General features: G+C 43.1%; 1 protein-coding gene across 3 annotated transcripts in view; it reads left to right on the forward strand.

The window, feature by feature from the left end:
- The first annotated feature begins 265 nt into the window (after positions 1 to 265).
- The window catches only part of si:dkeyp-121d4.3 (uncharacterized), a 28577-nt gene continuing 14492 nt past the window's right edge, over positions 266 to 14350 (forward strand). For 2 of the 3 annotated variants that reach the window (XR_008604428.1, XM_023263345.3), the window contains exons 1-14: positions 266 to 1231; positions 1361 to 1411; positions 2238 to 2428; positions 2515 to 2557; positions 4323 to 4448; positions 4591 to 4698; positions 6373 to 6594; positions 7192 to 7338; positions 11927 to 12160; positions 12467 to 12685; positions 13036 to 13182; positions 13270 to 13461; positions 13665 to 13832; positions 13976 to 14194. Coding sequence is in view for 2 of the 3 variants with exons in the window: in XM_023263345.3 (XP_023119113.2) it covers positions 518 to 1231; positions 1361 to 1411; positions 2238 to 2428; positions 2515 to 2557; positions 4323 to 4448; positions 4591 to 4698; positions 6373 to 6594; positions 7192 to 7338; positions 11927 to 12160; positions 12467 to 12685; positions 13036 to 13182; positions 13270 to 13461; positions 13665 to 13832; positions 13976 to 14194 (2781 nt within the window). In the remaining variant the exon portion in view is untranslated. The remainder of the gene's footprint in view (positions 1232 to 1360; positions 1412 to 2237; positions 2429 to 2514; positions 2558 to 4322; positions 4449 to 4590; positions 4699 to 6372; positions 6595 to 7191; positions 7339 to 11926; positions 12161 to 12466; positions 12686 to 13035; positions 13183 to 13269; positions 13462 to 13664; positions 13833 to 13975; positions 14195 to 14350) is intronic. The other variant, XM_055018864.1, reaches the window with a different exon arrangement.

A 14350-nucleotide genomic window follows, 5' to 3' on the forward strand; every position in this document is an offset into this window, starting at 1 on the left:
AGATAGTATAGTACTAGTAGTAGTAGAGATAGTATAGTAATAGTAGAGATAGCATAGTACTAATACTAGTAGTAGTAGAGATAGTATAGTAGTAGTACTAGTAGTAGTAGAGATAGTATAGTAGTAGTACTAGTAGTAGTAGAGGTAGTATAGTACTAGTACTAGTAGTATTATAGTAGTAGTAGTGGTGGAAGTAGATGTTGTTGTACTTCCGTCCTCCGGCCTGCTGGAGGCGCTGCAGACCGCAGCCGCCATCAGGGGACCGGAAGAGCAGCGGAGCAGAGCCGGAGGACGGAGCTTCGAGTCCGACGCTGAATTCTGAACTTCCCGCTGAAATTATCTGAATTGTCCCGCTGGATATCTCATTTATTATCATTTATTATCATTTATTATCATTTACTAGATCTCGGTGGATTCTCCCACCAAACGGAGACGAAGCTTTGGGTGAACCGATGAGCGGCAGCGGTCGGAGCCTTTAGCCGGTTAGCTGCTGCTGCCTGCCGTGGCCGCTGAGGACATGGGCCGAGGAGACGGACCAAAGCGGGGCAGACCCCCCATGGGACCCCCTATGGGACCCCCGCCTGACGACGGATCTCCATTCGACGTGGGGCCACCGGGCTGGGGGCCTCCGCCCCACGGGGGTTGGGGCCCTCCGCCGCCTGGAGGCTGGGGTCCTCCCCCGCCTGGAGGCTGGGGTCCTCCCCCGCCGGACGGGTGGCCTCCTCCCACGGAGGAGTGGGGCCCTCCGCCGCCCGGAGGATGGGGGCCGAGACGGCCTCCGCCTCCGGACTGGGACCTCAGAGGACCTCCGCCGCCGGGCTGGGGGCCTCACCCCGACGACTGGCTTGGTCCTCCGGAGGACTGGGGCCGTCACCCCGACCCCTGGAGGCGTCCACACCCCGACGACTGGAGGCTTCACCTGGACGACCTGAGACATCCCCGGGAGGAGTGGCGGCTCCGCCCCGAGGACTGCTGCCCCGACAGGCCTCTGCCTCCGCCGGGTTGGGGACCTCCGGACAGGGGTCCGGAAGGTCCTCCTGAGCCGTGGGGACCCGAGCCTGGACCTCCCGTCCCGCCTCCAGTGCCTCCTCCGGGTCTGCCGCCGCCTGTCGGGATTCCTCCTTCGGACCCCGCAGCCTTCGGCCCGGCGCCGCTCCCTCCGATCCCACCGCCGGCCTGTGTCCCTCCATTCGGGTTCCCGGCCTTCCCTCCGCCCGGCTGGACAGCGGAGGTGAGCCGCCCTCAGTCCGGCTCTGGAGCGTCTCAGAGACAACCCGTGTTATTGATTATTGATCGGCTGATTGAGTGAAACTTCCTGATTAACTGAGTCTGATTAAAATAAACTTTTGTCTTTGTCCAGACGGTGGTGGAAGAACCGATGCCGAACCCGCCTCCTGATCAGCCAGAGTGGGTGAGTCCGGATCAGTAGTCCTGATCTATGGTCCTGATCAATAATCAATCAGCAGCTGCAGTGATTCTTGTATTTATTTCAGGTTATTCTAAAAGTGATCAATAATCTGATCAGATTGATTGATTCAGACTGAGTACTTCAGCTGATAATCATAATGAATATTAAATGCAGTACCAGTATTTTTTACTGTAGTACTTTTCCTCCTCTGCAGTTAAACTTTCTGTTGATCAACTCATTAATCAATAATCACTTTTATGTTCTGGTTCTTTATTAATGATCAGAGTTCTACCTTCATCCCGGGAATGTTTCCAGAGTTCCAGGTCCTTGAAGTCCATAGAGGAGAACGTCCCCTGGAGAAAGTTCTAGAGTAGACCTACTGACATCTGGACAGTTGTCGGTAGGTCTACTCTAGAACTTTCTCCAGGCGACGTTCTCTTTTCCTGCTTCCAGTCTTTAAGTTTAGTCTCACTTAGAACATTCCAGGTCCTTGAAGTCCATAGAGGTGGGTCCAGATTTATCACTTTTTAATGGACTTTTCCAGAACCTCATCAGTCCAGCAGATAGAACCATGACATTTAGATAGAACCATGACATTTAGGAGGAGGAACATCTGAGTTCTGGTAGAAACTGACTCCAGATCAGTTTAAATCCATCCAGGAGTCTCAGTCTGAACACTGGATCTGGTTTCTGGTCATTTCCTAATATTTTCATGTTTAACTGCTGAATGAAGGTTCTGTTTGTGGAAAACAGAACCAGCATTAATGTCTCCTGGTTCTGGATCAGGTTCTTCTGGGTGGAGAACGTGATGAGTGTTTGTTTCTCTCAGATCAAAGCTCTGATTTCGGCTCCGGCTGCCGATTCGACTCCAGCTGAGACTAAAAAGCCTCCAGAGGAACCGGCCGTCCCCAAAGCGCTTGCCCCTGAGCCAGAACCAGCACCCAAACCCAAACCCAGACCCAGACCCGAGTCCAGGAGGAGCAAAGGTCTAGGGCTGCTGGGGAAACGAATGTTCGAAAAGTGAGTCGTTCTTTCATTCAGCTCCTTTCAGTCTCAGAATCTCTAAAAAGTTTCCTCTCATGATGAAGGTGACCTTCTGTCCTCAGACCTCCTCCTGGAAGATCTACAGGAATCATCTCCTTTATCGGGGTCAGTTTGAGACACTTCTTCCTAATGAACGTTTGGTGGAACGTTTCAAACCTGATTCTTGTGTTTTTCTGCGTCTAAACGTGTTGATTGGTGGAACACCTGCAGCCTTTAACTGACAGAACCTCAGATTAAAACCACAGAAATCTAGAGCTTCTCCTGTGATTAATGAGTGGATGTTTAGAACAGAATCCATCCTGGTTCCATCCTGGTTCCATTCTGGTTCCATCCTGGTTCCATTCTGGTTCCATCCCGGTGCTTCAGATGTTTCCAATTCAGGTTTTATAACTAAAGAAGCTTCAGAATGTGGAAGACAAACATGTCTAGAAACAGTAAAAAGACACAAACATGGAGTTAGTTTGGCGTTCTGGTAATGTTGTGGTTATGTTGTGGTTATGTTCTGGTAATGTGGTTATGTTGTGGTTATGTTCTGGTAGTGTTCTGCTAATGTTCTGGTTATGTTCTGGTAGTGTTCTGCTAATGTTCTGGTTATTTTGTGGTAATGTTCTGGTTATGTTGTAATACTTTATGTTGTGGTAATGTTGTGGTTTTGTTGTGGTAATGTGGTAATGCTTTGTTTACGTTCTGCTTACGTTCTGGTTATGTTCTGGTAGTGTTCTGCTAATGTTCTGGTTATGTTGTGGTAATGTTCTGGTTATGTTGAAATACTTTGTTTATGTTGTGGTAATGTGGTTTTGTTGTGGTAATGTTGTGGTAATGCTTTGTTTATGTTCTGGTTATGTTGTGGTAATGTTCTGATAATGTTCTGGTCATGTTGTTATGTTGTGGTAATGTAGTTATATTGTGGTAATGTTCTGGTTATGTTGTGGTAATGTGGTTGTGTTGTGGTTATGTTCTGGTAATGTGGTTATGTTGTGGTTATGTTCTGGTAATGTTGTTTTTATGTTCTGTTAATGTTGTGTTAATGTTCTGGTTATGTTGTGGTTATGTTCTGGTTATGTTCTGGTTATGTTGTGGGAATGTTCTGATAATGTTTCTGTCATGTCGTGGTTCTGTTGTGGTAATGTTCTAATAATGTTCTTGTCATGTGGTTATGTTGTGGTATGTGGTTATATTGTGGTAATGTTCTGGTTATGTTGTGTTAATGTGGTTATATTGTGGTAATGTTCTGGTTATGTTTTGGTAATGTGGTTGTGTTGTGGTTATGTTCTGGTAATGTGGTTATGTTGTGGTTATGTTCTGGTAATGTTGTTTTTATGTTCTGGTAATGTTGTGGTAATGTTCTGGTTATGTTGTGGATATGTTCTGGTTATGTTGTGGTTATGTTCTGGTAATGTTCTGATTATGTTGTGGTAATGTTGTGTTGTTATTTTGTGGTTATGTTCTGGTAATGTGGTTATGTTGTGGTTATGTTCTGGTAATGTTTTTATGTTCTGGTAATATACTGGTTATATTGTGGTAATGTTGTGTTGTGGTTATGTTGTGGTAATGTTGTGGTTATGTTCTGGTAATGTTGTGGTTATGTTGTGGTAATGTTCTGGTTATGTTGTGGTTATGTTCTGTTTATGTTGTGGTAATGTTCTGGTTATGTTGTGTTTATGTTGTGGTAATGTTCTGGTTATGTTGTGATAATGTTGTGGTAATGCTTTGTTTTATGTTGTGGTAATGTTCTGCTAATCTTCTGGTTATGTTCTGCTAATGTTCTTTTAGTGTTCTTCTAATGATCTGCTAGTGTTCTGCTAGTATTCTGCTAGTGTTCTGCTAATGTTCTGCTAGTGTTCTTCTAATGTTCTGGTTTTGTCTCCAGCCGTCGTTTGGCTACATAGAACGTGAGGATCTGGAGAAGTTCACGTTCAGCTTCGATGCCTTCTTTGGGAACCCTAAAGCAATGACCCCTGGAGTCCGAGTCCACTTCACCGCCTGCAGGGAGAAGGTTCACCTTAACGATAGATAATACTGCCTTAAATTAGCACACCTTAGCGCCTCCTTTAGTGGTTCCTCTGGAGGATTTCTGCTGTCAGGTTCTCCAGAAACGTTCTGTTTGATAAAAACAGTAGAAAATGTTTGTGTCTCAGAACGCTAGTTTGATCGCGACGGATGTGAAAGTGGCTCCAGGTGGAACTGAGAACGTCGACACGGAGATTTATGAAGCCGTCGTCAGTCAGCCGATCACAGAACAGCAGGTCAGAGGTTTCATCTGGTTTCATTTGGTTTAATCTGACTTTAATCTGGTTTAGTCTGAATTTAATCTGGTTTAATCTGACTTTAATCTGATTTAGTCTGAATTTAATCTGGTTTATTCTGACTAATCTAGTTTAGTCTGGTTTAATATGGTTTATTTAGAGGTTTAATCTGGTTTAAACTGACTTTAATATGGTTTAATCTGACTTTAATCTGGTTTAATATGACTGTAATCACAGGTTTAATCTGGTTTAATCTGACTAATCGCAATTTTAATCTGATTTAATCTGACTTTAATCTGACTTTAATTTGAATTTAATCTGGTTTATTCATAGTTTTAACCCTTTAGGCGCCACAGTTTTTCAATAAAATATTCAGTTTTGATATCACTTTTTCAAAAGGTTGTAACTTGAAAATGATTAGAGATAAAGGTATACTGTAAATGAGTAAAATCATCAGTATGATCCAAAGTTTGTGATGGGAGTAAGTTCACTCATCTAATTTGCATATTATGACGTCACCAGATCGTTTATCGATCAAGATGGCATTGCTTGGCTCAGAATTTGTCAGATTCCTGTCTCCACGATACCCATCAGGCTCATCTAAATGTCTTATCCACTTGTGACACTGTTCCTCATCTCTCAAGCAAACCCAGCCATCATCATCGTCATTTACGGCGGGGCCGTGAACGCCACTGCGGCCTCCGCCGCTATTATCAGTGCATTTTCTCCCACGTCTGCAGCTATTTCCGCGTTTTTTTTGCATCCCCGCTACCCACCTCACTATTAGCAGTGTTTTGACCACCCCTGCTACACCCACCACGTCCCCTCTTGCCACCCTGGACACGGTGAAGCAAAGCATCGGCTCCAGTATGTGCTGCTTGTGGACTGTCATGGCGCATGGACTCGCTGCCATTACGCACAGACGCAGCGTTACTTTCTGTCTCACTGGACGACTGAACATCTTCATCAGAGGGTGAATATTCCTCTTCAGAGTCAGCCATTACTTGACGAAGTACTTTGTCAACAGTGAACAAACCTCTCAGAATGGTGAGTTTTCTCGCATTGTCTTGCGCTCTGCTGCGCTCCGACTACGACCCTCGTCTCCTCGACCGGGAGGCGGTTTTCAAACTCTATAAACTCCAAAACTTTGAATGAAAACACGCCCACAAATGATGCTCAGATTGAAGTTCCAGATGTCCGCCATCTCCTGGTGTAAAGTAGTAACCATGTGAGGCACCATATTTGCAGCTATAGCTTGTTATGTTCAGCAATGTTTTTTGTCGCAATATTGCGACTTTGGCGCTTAAAGGGTTAATTGATTTTATCTGGTCTAATCTTGTTTAATCTAACTTTAATCTGACTTTATTCACAGTTTTATTTTAGTTTAATCTGGTTTAATCCGATTTTATTCACAGTTTTTATCTGGTTTAATCTGATTTCGGGCCCAGTTTAAACCTCAGGTTTAACCCAGTTTAATCTGGTTTAATTTGGCTTTATTCACTTTTAATCTGGTTTAATATGATTTATTTAGAGTGTTAATCTGGTTTTAATTTGACTCCAGTTTGAACCTCAGATTTAAGCCAGTTTAATCTGGTTTTACTGCAGACTGACTTTAACCTTTAGAGGCTGCTTCTTGTGTCACTGATGCTCAGGTTGAGAACGTTCTTTGTTTAGCAGCCCGGGGAGCGAGCCTATCCCGGCCAGGTGTACGTGGACATCGGCCCTCTGAGGACCAACCTGCCCTTCGACAGGAAGGACAGCACGGTGACGCTGCTAAAGAACGACCAAGTCCTCATCAACCTGCTGACCGACATCGTGTCCGAGAAGAGGAGGGCCACCAACGTCAAGCCCAAGATCCCTGCCACCTTCAGCCACACCGGGGAGGTCCGAGAGAAGGTCAGCAGGGATTTAGTCTGAGCTTTAGTCCGGATTAGTCTGAGCTTTAGTCCTGATTAGTCTGAGTTTTAGTCCAGTTTAAATCTGAGCTTTAGTCCAGTTTAAATCTGAGTTTCAGTGCTGATTAGTCTGAGTTTTAATCCAGATCAGTCTGAGCTTTAATCCAGCTCAGTCTGAGGTTTAATCCAGATCTGTCTGAGCTTTAATCCAGATCAGTCTGCGCTTTAATCCAGATCAGTCTGAGCTTTAATCCAGATCAGTCTGAGGTTTAATCCAGATTAGTCTGAGCTTTAGTCCAGTTTAATCCAAGTTTTAGTCCAGATCAGTCTGAGTTTTAATCCAGTTTAATCTGATCTTAAATCTAGTTTAGTCTGAGCGTTAGTCTGGATTAATCGGAACTTTAATCCAGTTTGATCTGTGCTTTAGTCCAGTTTAATGAGTTTTAATCGAGTTTAATCTGAATTCTGGACCTCTGTGGAGGAGGCTGATCTTCTGTAGTTGAAGTTGATGTTTTGATGTTCAGCTGGTTGAACGTTGGAACCTAAATGCTCAGCAGTCTGGGATTTATTCATCCTGGATGTTTGTTTTACACTTCAGGGAGTCATCGTCAGCCTGAAGGACGGAGAAGGAATCATCAGGTCGGAGGAACACGGAGAACTTCCCTTCGACATCAAAGAGAACTTCAGTGACGTGGACTTCACTGAGGAAGACGCCAACGAGGAGGTGGAGTTCACCGTGGTGGAGGTGAGAACAGATGCAGGAGGTCTTCGCTGCTCCTCAGTGGTCAGATCTGTTCTGTAGAAGGTTCCACTAGATCAGGAGAGTCAAACTCACCTTAGTTCCACATCCAGTCCAGTCTGATCTCCAGTAAAACCAGTGAAACCACAGCATAATAACCTAGAAACAACCACAACTCCTAATGGTTCCTTTGGTGTAGTGCAGAAATGTTCACATTTAAGGAATTATCTTTTTACTAGGGCTGGGACTTTAACGCGTTAATTTCGATTAATTAATTACCGCGAAAATAACGCGTTAAAAATAACGCCATTAATTTCACCCTCCTCAGTTCCCTCATTTCTGGCACACTGGTAACTCTGATGAACACTCCAGCCCAGTAGGTGGCGGTAATGAACCTGATGTCTGTTTGTAGCCATGAAGAAGAAGCACAGGAAGTACTGAGTGAAGTCAGGCACTGGTGAACAGTGAAGGAAGATGAGATTGAGCTTGTTGGGCAGAAAGTTTCCTTTTAAAAATCTTCCCGATGGCAGCTTGGATAAAAGCCTGGTTGTGTGCAAATTGTACAACAAAGAGTTTTCTGATCACTGCAGCACTTCAAGCTGGCGGTATCACCTCAATGTAAAACATGTTGCTGTTAGCACCAGAGCTAACATTAGCTACGAGTCATGCTCACGGCTAACGGTGGAGCCATCCCATAATAGACCACTTTTCTAGACAGTGCTTGAGTTTACAGAAAGTCTTCAAATGTTGAATAAAATCGCTATAATTGCACTTAGATTTGCAGTAATCTGTGAATGTAGCAGACAGATGAAAAATGCAGATAAATAGAAATTAAACATTTTTGTGGTTTAAGTTTTTACTCCATCAAGGCTCTGCCTCCTTGGAGGAGGAATAACCAAAACAACAAAAATATCTCTTTTAATAACTTAATTATAAACTTTTTGTTTATAAAAAAAATTACATAAATAAAAATTGATAGTCCTATAAAAAGAACCATCAAAATTACACCATTTATCAGACCCAGAAAAGATGAAAACAGAATGAATCTCTGGATTTTCAACTTTCTGAAGCTCTTTGAACTACTTATGCTGATTTTATGTGTCATACAGTAGAAAAAAATAATAAATTCAGGCTTTAAGTCATCAAAATCACTTTTTTCTATATGTCCCATTTTCCTTTTTTTAAAATAAATTTTAAATTATAAACACGTATATGTCTATTCATTGATTCAACTGTCAACCACAATTTTATTTGAATTGAAAAACTTCACTTATTGTGTCAAATATTGCTATTTGACAAAACTGCAATTATTGCGATTAATTAATTACGAAGCCTGTAATTAATTAGATTAATTTTTTTTAGTCGCGTCCCACCACTACTTTTTACTAAACATCAGGAACAACCTGACAGCAAGAGACAAAAAATTAGACAAAAAGATTTCAAAATGACAAAAACTGGACAAATGACACAAAACGATTGACAAAGCAACGAAAAAGCAAAACACAAAATGACAAAAGGAAGACAACAAAACACAAGCCAGATAAAAAGGAAACACAAAACAAAAAAAAGACAGAAAATGACAAAAACATGACATTTTTTGTCATTTTGTGTCTCATTTTGTGTCAAAACAAAGAAAGAGAAAAAATATTTGATAAACAAGTTTTAAAGCGACAAAAAAATGGACAAAAAAAATCCAAAATACAAAAATGACACAAGACAAAAAAAGAAACAGAACAACAAAAAAAATGGAAAAACACAAAACAACAAATACAGCAAAACACAAAATGACAAAAATAAGACAAAAAACAACAAGCGAGACAAAAGGGAAACACAAAATGACAAAAAGGAAAAAAATGAGAAAAAACCATCAAAAATCAGACAAAAAAAGATTTTAAAAAACAACAAAAATGAGACAATATTACAAAAATGAGACACAAAAGAGCAATGAACAAATCTAGAATTTTACTTTATGATCAAAACAACTTGTCAAGAATCCGTGTACGGTTTGCTCATTTGTTTTTCCGTTTCAAAATAAAATGAGAAAAAACAAATAATCGTTTTGTTTTTTTGTTTAAAAATGAAATTTGACAAACGAAAAATAGAGAAAGAAAAAACGCTGCATTTTTACAAATTTTAAGGTTTAAAGGGAAAAAAAAAAAGCCTTTTCCCATGTGGAAGCTGCCGCCAGAACCGGAAATCAAAGTCAGAACTCGTGGCAACCTGACGTCACTACTCTGTCCCAAACTCCGAACCACGTACTCTGAAAACAGCAAAGACATGTTTGTCTTATTTAGAGGAAGTAGACGCATCACACTGAGAGCTCATGATCTCAGTGTGAACAAAATCGCTTTAATATTCCAAGGAAGTATTTTTAAGTATTAAAATGTGAAGAACTCTGGTGATTCCAACCTGTTCCAGTTTAATCAGGTTATCTGGTGATAGTTTCCGTCTCCAGATGTTTCGTCGCAGATTCGTCCTGACCAGACCTGGCTGTGTGTGAAGATAAAAATACTAGATAAAGAAAACCTGCGGAAAAACATCGGCATCACTCCTTAATGAAGTCTGTATCCATGTAAAGAACATCTGTAGACAGTAAAAAGAAATGTGCTGACGAAATTAAAAAAAAACATATTTTTATGAACGGTGAGAGGACATGATGGAATCCAGAGATAAAATTAGAGACCACAGTCTGACTCATCATGCCACTGATCAGTCCGATAAACATCCCACTTCATCCACATAGATCTTTGTCATCCTGTCAGGTGTTTAACACCTGGTGATTGTTCAGGAAACACGTCCAGGTTGACTGGGGATAATCACAACTTAACACAGGCTGCCTGGTTAATAACGAGACACAAAACTAATTAATGTCGCACCAAGAAAACCCACAACATAGAAGCACGTCCACTGCTGTCTGTTAGTGTGAGTTCAGTGGAACAGATCCAGAGCAGAACTTCAGGTTTAACTCGGGTTTGTTCTCAGAAACACTCAGACCCTCAGCAGCCTCCCATCAGAACAACACGCAGCAGAACATCAGCTGGATCTGATAAAATACATCAGAACAACATGCAGCAGAACATCAGCTGGATCTGATAAAATACATCAGAACAACACGCAGCAGAACATCAGCTGGATCTGATAAAATACATCAGAACAACATGCAGCAGAACATCAGCTGGATCTGATAAAAATACATCAGAACATCACGCAGCAGAACATCAGCTGGATCTGATAAAATACATCAGAACAAGCCGAGACCACGTTGTTAAAACTAGTCACTCAGAAAACAATAAAACATGTTCAGTCCTCCGTTCTAACCATCATTTCAGAGCACGTTAGCCGCTGACAATATTAAATAAAAATGGAAGTAAATGATCCCATCTGGTCAAAACCAACAATAGTTTATTCATTCTACAGTGATCTATGAGCACTTATTGGATGTACTGAAGTACAGTCAAATCTGAACGCTACAGCTACAGATATTCCTGTTGGACACTGAAATGATTATGCTGCCATATATGAACTCTAAGGTGAATTAACAGCATGTCATTAAATCAGATACTGGCAAACACCACAATTCACTCTCCAGACACACAAATCTCACCTCCAGATGTATAAATCTGGAGCTCAAACTCTAACTCTGTCTTTATCTTTCAGTCTCGATCTCTAATTTTATCTCTGGATTCCATCGTTTCCTCTCACCGTTCATAAAAATATGTGTTTTTTTATTTCTCCAGCACGTTTCTTTTTACCGTCTTTAGGTGATATTTACATGGATATAGACTTTATTAAGTAGTGACGCCGACATTTTTCAACAGGTTTTCACACACAGCCAGATCTGGTCTGGACAAAACATCTGGAGACGGAAACTATCACCAGTTAACCTGCTCACCAGTTAAACTAGAACATCAGCACCAGTAGATGACCAGTATCCCATCATAAACTGTCGTCCACATGTCAGATCTGACTGTAAAACACTCAGAAGTGAAACATAACATTCTACAGTTAATAAAATATGGCACTGAAAATAACATCTGTGGTTAACAGAACAAATTCCAGCTCTCTCCAAATCAGCATCAGACACATGATTGATCTTCTTAAACTGTTCTCCAGCAGAACCTCCTGACTCTCATTATAGAACAACGTGGAGCTCCATGATTTCTGCGTGGGTTTTCCACTCAAAGAGAATGAAATAGGAAAAGAGCTCGAGAACAGCCATTCTAGATGTGTTCACAGTCCAGACCAGCTCTAAACTGTTCTTCCTTGGTGACTTCCGGTGTTGCTACAAAATAAAACAACAGCCGTATTTTGTGTTTGGGGTTTAAAAAGCTAGAGCAAAAATCCAACACTGTGGTTTTTTCATTAGTTAAATAATACATTTCTACATTTTGGTTTTATAAACTGAAAAACAAACAAAAAAAAATAAATTTTTTTTCTCATTTTATATTGGAATGGAACAGCGAAAGAGCGAACCATACACGGATTCTTGTCATGGTCTAGAAACTATTTTACATTTATAGTTTTACTAATTTACAACCAACAGTTAGATGTTACCTGACTCTTACCTGTGGTCTTCCACCTGTCCTGGGGTCAGCTGAGGTCAGGGAAGAGAGCCATCAGGATCCAGCGAGTCAAGGAGCCCCTCCTCCTCACGCTATGCTCCGCCTCCTCTGATGTCATCGCCCCCATCGCCGAGGAGACCGACGGCGACGGCGACGAGGAGTTGATGAAGATGAAGAGGAAAGCCAAGGTGGAGCTGGGACCCAACATGAGGCTGGACCCGGAGCTGTACGAGGGCATCGTGAGCCAGCCAATCATAGAGCCCTCGGTGAGCGTGCTCGGTGTGACTCCATCTGTACTGAGTCAGTGAGACACACAACACCCACCTGAACACAACTGAAGGAGAACCGCTACACCTGAGGAGGCACAAACACCACCACCTGAAGCTCTGTGGTGGTTTTGTGTCTCTTTGTGATTTTTTTTTGTGTCTCTTCGTGGTGGTTTTGTGTCTCTTTGTGGTGGTTTTGTGGCTCTTTGTGGTGGTTTTGTGTCTCTTTGTGATTTCTTTGCGTCTCTTTGTGGTGGTTTTGTGTCTCTTTGCCTCTCTGTATCCTGACCTCCTCTCCATCTCCAGCCCAACATGCCCGGGTATCCTGGTCAGATTCACGCCAACATCGGCCCCATCAGGACCAACGTGACGTTTGACCATCGGGATTGCGGCGTGACGCTGCTGAAGAACGACCACGTCCTCATCAACCTGCTGGTGGACCTGGTGACCAGGAAGAGGAGGGCGGCAAACATCAAGCCCAAGATCCCCTTCACCTTCAGCTACACCAAGGAGACCAGAGAGCTGGTAACACAACCTGAGCCTCAGACACACACACACTCACTCACACAGCTGTAACATCTGGACCTTAGTGGGAGACAGAGCTAAAGGAGACAAACTGTTATTGATCTCAATCAATCAATCAATTCACAGGAGGGAACATCCTACGTGTCATCACTCAGTATTGTTCTGTTCCGTTCCTGTAGTCTCATTCTGGTACTAACGAGCTCCTAATGATGATCAGTTATTGGTCTCCTCAGACCGTCAGCAATCGTCCTTTAACTCCACATCAGCAACACGTCTTCCTGTGTGTTTGTGTCTGATGTTGTTGGTTCCCTGCCTTCACCACTGGCTGGTTCTGGTAAATCCTGTTCCAGGGCATCATCAGCCGTCTGGGAGATGAGGAGGGCGTCATCTCCTCAGAGGAACACGGAGAACTTCCCTTCGATGTCTGCGAAAACTTCAGCGACACCGAGTTCAACGCCAACGACATCCACAAAGAGGTGGAGTTCACAGCGATGACGGTGAGTCCCAGCAGAGCCGAGGTTGTTGTTTTGTCTCTGCAGGCGTCTGGTTGGACGTCCTCAGAGGTCATCTGGTTCTATCTGCAGGTGAAGTCCAGGAAGAGGGCGATCAGGCTGAGGAGGACGAAGAAGGTTGCAGACCAAATCCTGCACGAGCAGAAACGACGAGAGGAAGAGGAGAAGAAGAAGAAGGAGGAGCAGGAGAAGGAGGCGGAGAAGGAGGCAGAGAAGAAGAAGAAGGAGGAAGTAGCTGCAGCACTAGCAGCTGCCCAGGACAAAGTGAGCCTCGACCATCTTCATCTTATCGATTTAAATCCTGAACATCCAGAGTTAAAGCAGATTGTAATTCAGACTCTCAGGTTGAGTTCTGTGTGAACCGTTGGATTCTTCTTTGTGTTTTTAGCTTCATGTTTAGGCTCAGTCTGAAACCCACTGATCTAAAATGAGTTGTTTCCTTTCAACCAAATATCTTCCTGCTGCAGTGGACGCCGTTCGGCTTCAAAACCAGAGACCCCGACTCACTGGATGAGATCAGCAAAGAGCGATTCGAAGGAACTGTCCTCAAAGCCATCTCCAAAGCTCCACGCAAGGAGATCAAGAAGGAACCGGAGGAGGTCCAGGTGGAGCGAGGAGGCACCGAGAACGGACAGGTATGGTAGAATAACTGGACTCTGTGTGGTTCCATTAGACTGGAATGAGACCCAGTGTCTCAGTGAGACTACCTGTAGAAATAAAGGCTAAATAAATAAATAAACTAGTGAGGAAAGATAACTGGAGATGTTGATCTGTGAAGACGGAGAACATGGAGGACGGTGTGAAGGGAGCAGTGGAGGTGAAGGTGGAGGTGAAGAAAGAGGACGAGGAGGCGGAGCTGACACCTGTAGCAGGGGGCGGAGCCAAACCAGACCCAGAGATGGGTCGACTGGTGATGACCGTCGAGGGTCAACAGAAGCAGCTTCCCTTCGGTCCCAAAGACCTGCTGAGCAGCGCCACCATGCTGGATGGAGACAAGGTAAGGATGTCATTTATCGCATTATCCAGGATTTAGTAGACTGAAGAGGAGAAGCAGAAGTAAAACACTCCAATCACATCCTTTTATTCTAACAAACTGTCTGCTCGTTTTTCCAAGGTTACAGCAAATGTGAAAAGTCTGAGAAGTTAATTTTAC

The sequence above is a fragment of the Amphiprion ocellaris genome, chromosome 16 (assembly GCF_022539595.1).
Source record: "Amphiprion ocellaris isolate individual 3 ecotype Okinawa chromosome 16, ASM2253959v1, whole genome shotgun sequence".
NCBI lineage: Eukaryota > Metazoa > Chordata > Actinopteri > Pomacentridae > Amphiprion > Amphiprion ocellaris.